General features: G+C 38.8%; 1 protein-coding gene across 1 annotated transcript in view; it reads right to left on the minus strand.

Annotated features, from left to right (window-relative positions):
- Positions 1 to 9,659, minus strand: part of LOC144756119 (vitellogenin-A2-like) — a 74,717-nt gene extending 65,058 nt beyond the window's left edge. The window contains exons 1-7 of the mRNA XM_078645672.1: positions 9,535 to 9,659; positions 9,242 to 9,262; positions 8,963 to 9,114; positions 7,147 to 7,398; positions 2,950 to 3,111; positions 2,713 to 2,861; positions 918 to 1,068 (exon numbers count right to left, since the gene is read on the minus strand). Of these exons, the coding sequence (XP_078501798.1) occupies positions 918 to 1,068; positions 2,713 to 2,861; positions 2,950 to 3,111; positions 7,147 to 7,398; positions 8,963 to 9,114; positions 9,242 to 9,262; positions 9,535 to 9,574 (927 nt within the window). The 5' untranslated portion in view covers positions 9,575 to 9,659. The remainder of the gene's footprint in view (positions 1 to 917; positions 1,069 to 2,712; positions 2,862 to 2,949; positions 3,112 to 7,146; positions 7,399 to 8,962; positions 9,115 to 9,241; positions 9,263 to 9,534) is intronic.
- Between the last annotated feature and the right edge of the window lie 2,138 nt (positions 9,660 to 11,797).

The raw sequence follows: 11,797 nt of genomic DNA on the forward strand, positions 1-11,797 counted from the left end.
CCCTTGTAAGAAGCTTAAACATACTAATGTGTTAGATAATAGTAACTTCAGCTTTTTTACATTGCTGTGAAATTGCAAAACTGAATGTTATAAATATTATATATCATTTTATTAAGCGAGGCTAGAATAAACACCTAAAACTAGCTACCCACTACAATCAAAGGAGACAATTTCAGACAAAAAATATAAAAGTACAGACAGATATTTACACCTCTATCTGAGCATACTTTCCTATTTATGTATAAGTATTCCTGGAAAGCTGTGCCAGGTAAAGGTTTTTCAACATACTACTGGTAATGTCATGTGACATGTCCCAGGTACTTCTATTTCCCGCATGGAGATCCACATAGAATAACACTCTACAAACAAGGTATGGAGCCTGCTGTGCAAATCGTTTCTATTTGGGGAAAACATTTTTCCCTTTAGAGAAAGTTCTTTCTTTACATCCCTAGTACATCTGGGGTGTATTGTCCTTTACCATTCCAATGCTGAAAGGGGAGTTGCTTCCAATCCTGGAATGGGAATTGCTCCAGCCCTTTGTTGGAGTAAAACTCTGACCATTTCCAGGGTAGGAAGACATTGAATCTAATCTTAGGAATGACCACAAATGTTTAAGTTTAAGTCTGTAATTATTCCAAATTTCAATGGGAAACCACACCTTGGAAAAGACATTTCCAGTCCCTTGTCAGGAATTTACCACTGCAGATGTCTCCACAATAGTGGAGGAGAAAACCAAAGTGATGAATGCATTTATGCCAAGAATCACTTTGTGTATTGAAGGTAATTGTAAATGTGGTATTTTGGCCCTTAACCTATGTTTACTGTTGAAAATATGTTTGAGAATAGGCTTCAAAATATTTGTATTAACATTAAAATAAATGTATGTGACAATCAAGTGTTTACACTGAGTTACCTACTTGTGTCTCAGGACTCCTTATCTTCAGTAACTGAATCGGCATCTGGAACATTTCAGAAGCAAACTGGTACTGAAGACCACCCCGGTTTTGGAGCTCAGTCTCAGGAGCACTCACTCGATTGCTTTTGGTTTCCACAAAAGTGAGCACTTGTCTGAAAGAAAGGTGAGGAGAAAATGTATGAACTCCCAATTTGCGAGCAATGCGTGGTGCCACATTAATATGAGAGATCTGAAAATGTCTCAATTCATTGATTGTGAATCTTTCCAGAAAGCAAAAATGCAATTTTTCTTGGAGTACTGAAAATCCTTGCACTGTTCTTAGCTTTGTCTATGCACATATTTAAATAGAAAAATGAACATTTTACTGAAAATATTGTGTTTCTCTGCTGATATAATTGGATTAAGGCCAAGGGGGCAGAAGTGTAGTTCCTCCTGCTTCTGAGTTACTCTTTTTGTGGGCTCAAAAACTCCTGGTCTGCAATGTAAAGAATAATCTCCACTGACTCTGCTTAATGGTGGCATTAGTCTTGATCCCCTCATCATTTGCATGGTAGATATATATAGGGGCAAGTTCTTAGTCTAACTTTCAAGGATGATGGTGTATGACTTCATTTCATTAGAATGGATTATTGATCTGAAAATGTGTTTTCTCTTTTTATCTTAGTTTCTATGCACAGCTTTTGTTTGTGAAAGATGTCCTGTAAATGGAACCTGTGAACACATGGAACCGCTAAACAAATCATTCTCATTTAATCTATCTGATGCAGCACAACATAAAGAGGTGATGCAGATCATACTAAACAGTTACAGTTATACACTTGAAGAACTGGGAAAGAAATTCACTGGGACATGCACTAGAAAAAAGTTAAAAGAAAGTACTGTACGAACAATCAGCAATCAGCTAATGTCTGTTTGTAGACAGCACCATGGATGTCAATTCACCAAAATGCCAGTGGTTGGGCTAGGGATATCAATTGGCTTTTTGTTTCACACTTTGAAAGAGTTCCATACAGCTCACTCTCTAATAAAAAAATAAAAAAAAACAATGTGTATCTGAGAGTACTGCATTGTTTTGTCTCTCTACAAGGCCTATTGGATATCCACTGCTGAGTTTGGAAAAGGCAGTGCATTTCATACCTTGGCTGCTGAAGTTAACTTGGCTGCTGAAACTGATGTGGCTGTACACCTCTCCCAGTTTATTGTTCATTTTTATATAGTTTTGATATAAAACAAACAGTCAGACCAGGTGATAGATTTCATGATTAAAGTTGTGTGCCTTAAGGTGGATATCTCTCTCAATAAGCTGTTAACTGAATTGCCTAAGCATGTGTGAGATACTGGTAATTGTGGTTCCTAAAATCCGCGGACACTTTATGCAAACATCATAATAGTTGGATAAGTTGTACAGACATAACTAAACATGAGCGATTTCCAGACCATGAGAAAATGCAATGAACGTGGAAGTCACTGTAATTTTCAGTGGATGAAACATGGACGTTGATATTAAATTACTTGGTGGTAGCCAAAACCTTAAGGGACAATATATATTTGTTTTTCAACTTTTGGACTTTCATTTTTGGCCTTCACATGTTTTTGTTTCTATGTACGTGTTTTTTTGGCCTACTTGTCTGGATAGTTGTTTTAATGTTTGAAAATATTCAATTAAAACTGAAATTGCTATAGACATCATTATTGCTGCTATCTTCTTTATAAGCACATGATATTTAACTGAATGATGCACAATGATCCACAAGGTTATATACAGGTAGTCCAGTGATTCTGTGAAAGGCACCCACCTGGCTTCCATTACAGCTGCACCATAGAGTTCATAGAATGGGGAGAATTGATACACTTGTCGTGCGGTCACTTCAGTGATCTGTGCACCATTTTCTTTGGGCTTCATCTTGTAAGTATATGTTGCAGCCCTTCTTAGATTCTTCACAATCTATTGCAAAAAACATACAATTATCATTGGTAGTGAGGGTCTAAGATTCAGTGTTGATTTCAAGTAGAGATATGTGACAAGGTCAAACCTTTTGACAAGATGAGCACTTCTCCACGTAAGCCATGCCAATGTTCTTCTCCACTTTATCCTGGCAGTTGTTCAGATCCCTGGATTTCACAACAATGATGCTGTTTGTCCTCTTGTCTTCTTGAATCACATATCGTGTATGGCACACACCAGTGACTCCAGACTGTGGAAATCAGCAGATAAAGTATAACAATTTGGGGCTCCATTCTGGATATTGGTTTGTCCTTATATAAACACATTCCGAAGATATATATTTAATTCTATGAATTATTACCTTTTTATGCAGCATTCATTGATTGATTCAACCTACAGATCTGCAGACTATGACACAGATACAGATAGATTCCTGATTCAAGTCTAGCTTGAGGTTTTATCAGTCATTTTACAGCTTCTTAAAACTGGACAATATGTTGCTTCTAGACATGTGAGTGTTATAAATAAATGTATCACACCCAGTCTTTTGGTTTCTGCAATGATTTTTCTTGGATTCCAAAATATGCAATCCCCAGTTTAGCTTTTAAAGCAATTACCTTTGATGTCAGATCCCATTAAAACACCAATTCCTAGTTTATTCCAAGTCTGCTTGAGTAGTACCCTTTGGAGCATGGAAACACTTAACATAAGAAACACATTTCTAAAGTTAGAGTTGCCACCTCTTTCGAGGTCAACTGCGCACCAGGCCAGCTGAATACAAGGTTTCGACTCGTGTACTTCTCTTCTGTGCACCACTGTAATCAGGTGCAGTAGTACTATTGGTTCAATGAACGTAAATGAAGACTACAGCTCTAAGAACACATTAAGAGGACAAATGGTTGTCTGTGCTAATTTTAAGTCTACCTTTGTAGGTGCACGCACATCACTCAGGATCACTGTGGCAAGTTTTTTTTTTACATTATTTGGGTATTTAGTCATTCAAGACATCCTCGTCTGCGTCTGTTGCTTTCTTGTCACTGGGGTGCTTGGCACAGTCAGGACTGATTAAATTATTCAGTATGTTAAAATGCTTCTGGATTTATTAGGAGCATTCAGAATAGCATTGGAAAAATAATCTGCTGTAGCAATATTTCTTTCTTTCTTATAACCAGAAGTATGTTTGTCCTTATCATCATACACCCTTCTCCACTTTCTCTCCGCCTGCTTACAGTCAAGTTTCAATTGTTTTAATGTATCTTTGAAGCAAGGGGCCGAGGGTTTGCCCACTCTCTTATGATTTTTTAATGGGGCAGTTAAATCCAGCGTAGGAGTGATCTGTGAACAGAGGGTTACATAGTTTTCCTCCACCTGCTTATTTATCGAAAAACAATCCTCAAGATAAAATACGGGAGATCTACCTCTCTTTCTTAAGAGGGCCTTCCAATCCCTACTGATATAATTACTTATAGGACTGGCTGCTTAATTATTACAAGTGGGATTATGCACTTGAAATTTAATCAAATAATGATCGGACCAACCCATAGGCAGAATTTCCACAATATTAAGAACATGGTCATCTGAAAAAATTAGATCAAGTATAAGTCCTCCCTTATGTGCTGCTTTAACAACCCATTGGTAAAGGTTAAAACCTTCACATGATTGAAGGACATTGTTGTAGCCAGAATCAAGGGTTCCATTGAGCCAAAGATTAAAGTCCCCCAAGATCACTAATCTGGTATGTGTGGCAGCCAGATTACTACTAGTCTCAATCAGATATGGGTTATTGGTTCCTCCTTATATAAACACATTCCGAAGATGTATATTTAAGTCTTTTAATTATTAACTTTTTCTGCAGCATTTATTGATTGAATTAACCTACTGATCTAGAGGCTATGACACAGATACAGATAGGTTCCTGATTCAAGTCTAGCAGGAGGTTCGGTCAGTCATTTTACTGCTTCTTAAGACAGAACAGTATGTTGCTTCTAGACATGTGAGTGCTATAAACACATGTATAACACCCAGTTTGTGGTTTTTGTAATAGCTATCTTTGGAATCCAAAATATGCAATCCCCAGTTTAGATTTTAAAGCAATTACGTTGTCAATGCCATTGATGTCAGATCCCATTAAAACACCGGTTCATAGTTCATTTCAAGTCCACCTGAGTAGTACCCTTTGCAGCATGGAAACACTTAACATAAGAAACACAATTCTCAAAGTAAGAGTTGCCACCTCTCTCTAGGTCAACTAAGCACCAGTCCAGCTAAACACATGGTTTCCACTCATGGACTTCTCTGTGTCCCCCACTATAAGCAGGTGCACTAGTCCAATTGGTTTAATGAACGTATATGAAGACTACAGCTTTAATAACACATTAAAATGACAAATGATGGGCTATCCTATTTTCTAAGTCTCCCTATGTAGGTGGACGCACATCACTCTGGAGCACCATGTCAAGTTTTTTTTAATATTATTTCAGTATTTAGTCATTAAGCTCTTCCTCGTCTGCGTCTGTTGCTTTCTTGTCACTATGGTGCTGAAATAACCTTATAAACTGAACAATGTTTGAAAGAGTCAAGGTTTTATGGCCTTTGTGAATTGTCTAAGTGTAGAGGTGAGTTTACCTTGAAGGGCACAAACTAGTGGGCGGGACAGAGAAACAATCTATCTAGGGAGGATGTTTGAATCTAATGACAGTGAGCAATTTGAGAGAAGACCTTCAACCTCTGTTGGTCCAGTAGGGGGAAATGCTTTACAAATTAGTATGGGGGTGCCTATATTATAGCAGGTTCATAGTACTGAAAGCTATAAATTAAATCCACACCATAAATAATTGCCAATGTAAGGCAATGGAAAGTAGGCTAGTACGAAAGAACCAATACATTCCTCTTACTAACATGTTTGCTTGGTTTTGAAGGAATGATTTAATGGATAACTAGCCAGGTCAAGATTAGCTGAATGTGCATAATCCAGCCAGGATTCAAGTATGGCACAATCTGCAAAATGTATCTCCACATCTGTAATACATTGATGGGTGGGCTAATCCTCATGGTTTCAGAAAGGCTTACAATTTTTGTACTGTAAGTGTACCACCATTTTTCCAACTTATTTTGAGGTGTTTAATTAATAGTAGTTTCAGTCTTTGTATTTTTCTAAATGCTGTAAAACCTCTAAGCAAATTTATGTAAAATAATAAATGGATTAAGTACATAGTTGGATTTTAAATCCTAAAGAAAAGAAACAGAATGTACTAATATGTATGGACCTTGTTGTGTGCAGAAAGTGCAAGAGAAACTAGGGACAGATTCACTAATATCGCATGAAGTGCTCTGCCACAACCAAAGTTGCTGTGCAGCATTGCGTGAGAGGAACAGAGGAGGATAGGATCATATCTGCTAAGTTATGATGCTGCAGCTCTTGTCATAAGCGCTGGTGCACAGTTCGGCTGCTTTTTGCCATGCACACACCTTTGCACAATAGTGCACAGGTGTTTGAGTGAGTCTTGCATAGGTTTTGTATTGGAAGAGTACTCTTCCCTTACAAAATATTATACTTAGACTTACGCCTAAACTCTGTCTCCTGCACAGTACAGCCCACGAGCATAGTTAGAAAAGTCTGTAGAAAAAAACATGTGTCTCCTTCTTTGCATCTGCTTGGAGGAGGCACATTAATTTGGCAGCAAGCCCTGTCTACAAAGTTTAGTAGACTACATCTGTGTTAAACACCAAGGGTGGTTACATGGGACACAAAGTAACACAAAGCAGCTCATGACACTACTTTGGTTTAATTTTAGACAACTTTCCAGCGTACTGAAAATTAAGTTCCAAATCAACACTCTGCACTGATTTTTATCACTTATGGTGACGTTGCACCCACAGAAATTGTTGATAAATCTGCCAAATAGAATGTTGTTGACCAACTAGTCATTAATCTTTAATTTAATCTTTAAATAGTGTTTGGTAGCTCTGAGCGGTGCAGAGCTGATACGTTTGGAGCACAGGTGCAATTTAAGTATACTACTTGGAGACTCATCGAGAATGAGGAGTGCATTATTGCTCCCTGCAGAGCAAAGGGGACCCCACCACTCATCCCCTCTCCTCATTTTACTCAGTAAATGCTATTTGTGTATCTAAGAGGAAGCCAGCCTAGGTGAAACTATAAGTTGTCTTCCCTGGACGGATGCCATAATTTTGTGGTATACCATTTATATGTACATATGTCAAGTAGAATTATTATTGGCTCAACCTTTTGCTATAACTATATTTTGAAATTATTGAAACTAACCTCCTGTAAGTCGTATACATTTTGTGTCTTCTTGATGGTGACCTGAAGCATATTCACGATCCCTCTGTAAATGTTGAGTACAGTTTCAGACACAGCTTCTGGGGCATATATGGCTCCGATGCGTCCATGGCTGTACTCAAACTTCACTGGTTTGCTGAGTTGAGCAGCGAGAGCCTGGGTCAGCTTTGATGACCGAGTGAATGGATCCTTGGGCCAGATGCCATTGTACTCTTTGAATTCAGGGGAAGTGATCTGGAAAAGAACACATTTCTATGAAGGATCTCTGTAGGTTAATTTAGACAAAGGCATCAGATAGTATTGGGTCTTGGTTACAATGTCCTATGATGAATATTGATTATCAAGACTTGCAATCACAGAGCCTGTATCTGTGTTTCACACCATGGAAATTCTGTGGGTCCAGGGTGTAAGACTCAGCTATACCCAGCCACACATGGGTTTGTCGTAAGTAAGAAAGTCTCTGTCATTTCATATATTTCATTATAGAATTTAGCATTTGCTTTAGAAATATATCAAAATTCCAAATCTGATTTTGATAAATGTTTTAGATTAATCTTTCTTGGCAAAAGGCCCCGTTCCACATGACTTGAATTGTAAACTTGCTTATGAAAACAGGTTAAAAATAAAGACAGGTTAAGCTGTTTACTACTTTCCAAATTTCCAGCGCTAAGAGACACCCCTAGCGTTTCACATGGTTACGCATTATTCATAGATTCATTCATGTTTTTTATGACTCCATTGACGTTTACTGGAGAATCTGGTCTCCAAAAAGCTCATAAATATGAACCCTTGCAGTGGAAGGCATGGAAGGATGATGAAATGGAGGAATGGAGAGACCTGTATGGAGAGAGGGTGGATAGATGAATGGATGGATACTGAAATGAAGGGATGAATTGAGAAAAGGGTTGATGAGAGAAGAATGGATGACGGTTGGATGAGAGAAGGATGAATGTAGAGAATGATAAATGGACGGAGACAGAAAATACAGTTATGGATGGAAGGAAAGACGTTTGCTTGGCTAGATGGAGATACAAATAATTGGATGGAGAGATGGAAGCACAGGTGTATGGATGGATAGATGGATGGCGAGAAGGATGAATGAAGAAAGAAGGAAAAAAGACAATGAAGGATGAGAGAAGGAAGGTTGGACATAAAGGAAAATAGAGAGAAGGAAGGAAAGTGGATGGAAAAATACAGGAAAGGGGATGAATAGACAGAAAAAGTACAGAAATAATAATAAAAAGAAGGGAAATAGGATGGAAAATTATAGAAATAGAACTGTAGGGAAAGAAGTACAACAGGCTGAAATAAAGATGGACAGAATAAAATGTAAACATTTTAGAATTCTCTCAATAGTTCATTATCCAGATAGTCTGTCCAGTATGTGACTAGGTACTCAGAGGTATTTAAGAAATGGTTCAGAATAGGGTTAGTGTACTTTTTTGACAATTCCCTTTGAGAGGCAGAATAACAGATGTTTATCCCTACCCAACTCAATGGTACTCATTTTGTTGACTTCAGAATGTTGAAAGGCTGAGTGGCACAAACAGGAGTCACTGAGTTGTGCACATTTATGTAAGAGTTAGTTGAAACAAAACTATGTATCAAATGAACAGGATAAAACATATTTTCAAAAATATTATGGCTATTGAATGCAGAGTAACAGAAGTAGCTGCCTTTCCTGATCCACATACTAGTCTTTCATGTGTCTAATAGACTGAGGTTAGTGGAGGACTTGCGCTTGTGAACACCTTGCTGCATCTCATCACTGTGCGCTTCACATTGTGTTTATTCCTACCTTGAGGAGATAGGCCTTCTGTGCGAATCCACTGATCTCCACCTTGCAGTTCAGTTTCATTCCAGATCTGGCCAGGCCAGCCTCCGGTAATCCATTCAGGATAATGGCCTCGTACTGGAAGACGTAGGTCTTACTTTCACTGAAGATAGGTTCTGGAAGAAGACACAGACATGAGCCCTGAGGCCAACATGTGTCCTAGCATTTGAGAACCAAACCACACACTCAACACAATAAGATACCATGAGATAAAAAATACACTTATAATTAAAAAATACATACCATAGTTGAGCTGCTCGCTGCCTGTGGGGAGAAATATCAAGTGGACAGATGAGAAAAAACTTAGAACAGAACTCATGCAGTGTTGCTGATCATTTTAAAACATTGAATTTAATTGAATTACAATAATTTAAATTACAAAATACTTCCTCTGATTGCCCCACAATCACTTCTACTCCTGTGCAACAAACAAAAAAATAGCCATCTGGGTAAGCTATACAAAACATTAAAAAAATTATGCATTATCAAGATACTTCCAAATCTTCACAATCACAGGAGCAGAAGGACCATCTTACCCACAAGGGCGAGCAGAAGGGCTAGGATGATTCCCCTCATGGTGGCGGTGAATGGATGTGACCAGCGGCACGGCTGCTTTTATAGCAGGAAAAGGGGAGTGCGTGGCTACTCAGTCAGGGTATTTTTGCTGACTTGTCAATTTCCTTATCAGTGGACTAACATTGTTTCAAATCCTGAGGCATCGAAATATAGATTGTAAGGTTGTGCGTTAGTTATTGCATGGTTTCAAAAAATGTTACACTTTTATAAGCTCCATGTATTTTCGTAAATACTTTCATATTTGGAAAAAATGCATGAAAATAAAAGCACCTCATGGTCTGTTAATGGGAAGGACTTGTGACATGTTTGGCAGCTTCCACTGTACATCTATGAAAGGTCTAGATAACCTTTTTTTCTGGTTATTCCGACTCGACCCGAGAGATCTTATCGAACTGATGTGAATCCAAAGAGTTGTGCAAAGTCACACGTTGTCATCCACTGGGGCCGTTTCCGTCAGAACCATTTTCAGTATAAGCTTTCCATGATTTCTTTGTAACAAATTAAAGGCATTTATCGAATCTATCAGGTATTTATTTGTTCATCATTTAATATAGTACTTAGTGAACATGTTGTATGAAGGTACAATCTGTGTATTTTCATTAGTATTAATAATGTTAAATGTGATGTCATTTTGTACAATGTGATGTCAGAATATAAGAGCAGGTTGGATTATCCTGAGGTCTTTGTATAATAATGAGAATGTAACTACACCATGGTAATAAGTGCAGAGTTACCGGGGTCTGCATTCTTGGATTATGTTTCCATTGCCTACATGAACTCCATCCTAATAACTTAAAATGTTGGCACATTTTTGCTAATTGTAAACATTTTCAGGTCCATACTTTGAACCAAATACATTTTTGTGTGGAGCGTGCATCGCATGGAAATGTTTGTAAATCAGCAAAACTATGGATTTTGAAAACCAGATCAAGTGTACCTATTGAAAGACGAGGATGCAGTGGGAAGTCATCATCTGAGCCCGCAGGGTGCAATAGTTTGCAATATGTTGCTATAATTAAGCATGATTTTCGATTGCAAGCACAACCCTTATCAGTAACCAGCAAAAACCCAAACTCAAGCTATTGGCCTTCGAGATTAGTTGAATACCATCTGTTTTGATCAAGGAATGTAAAATAAATGTCTGTCATCATCAGAACCCAAAGTTTTCTTCTATTCTGACTTCAGCAATATTTCTGGCCCTGAACAGACGATACTTATTTCTTCTATGTATGCAATTCTCTCAGTGGGCTGTGGTAAACCAGTACATTGAGTACGCTTCAGCCGATATGCCTGTTTAAAGGCATTTATCCTACCTTAGCCAAAATTGACTTTGGGATTTTACTTCTATTGTGTTTTCAATTTACTACTGTCTGTGTGCTGGATACATACTTTACACAGTGTCTCTAAGTTAAGCTTGACAGGTTAATGTAATAGCTTTTGTCGTTTACCCTGACAAGGATTGTAACCTTCGTCATAGTTAAGTAAACATTGTTATGAGAACACAGTTCATAAGATCAGCCAGATCATACATAATTGTTTTGAGAAGCAGGACACAGGGCAGATGAACAGCTCATCGATTGGGCAAGTAACATATCAGTATATCTACCTTCCTTTACAAAGGAACATTTCAGAAAGGTTAATGTCAAGTGCCAGGAGGCCCCTTTATCTTATCCATCGCCCACACCTTCAACCAAGGGCAAACTTTTTTTAGTAACTTCCAGGGCACCGCCTCACAGTCCATCCATGCCATGGGATACCTGCCACCAGACAGAGTCCCCAAAAATGTTCCATTTCTGGCATCCCGGGGTAGGGCAGAAAGGTTCAGGACCACCAGCAGTTCAGTCCCCCCTCCTACCTGCCCAGTGCCCACATTAATCAACCCCCTTCCAAGGGTAAAGTCCAGTAAATCGGTCCAAATTTGGGGTAGCCCCCATTTCTGCTGCAAGAAATTCCGCCACATTCTGCCTTCTTGCCAGGGTGGGTGGGTGGTTGTGTGAATCCGGTATGATGGATTCCAGTGCTCAGTGAAGGGAAAAGAGGCCGATCCCTCGCCTTGTGGACCTTAAAGGCTGCAGACCCTTGAGCACCCTCTGATGAAGTCATGGGCGTGACCCTCCGTGGTGGCGACACCAAAGAAGGACGACTCTCCACCTTGGCTGCTCCTGCCCGTGGTGTGACTAAGGGCACCCCTCTGCTATATGCCGTGGCCGCCTTCGTTTCTTA

The sequence above is a fragment of the Lissotriton helveticus genome, chromosome 1_1, assembly GCF_964261635.1.
Source record: "Lissotriton helveticus chromosome 1_1, aLisHel1.1, whole genome shotgun sequence".
In the NCBI taxonomy this organism is placed as follows: domain Eukaryota; kingdom Metazoa; phylum Chordata; class Amphibia; order Caudata; family Salamandridae; genus Lissotriton; species Lissotriton helveticus.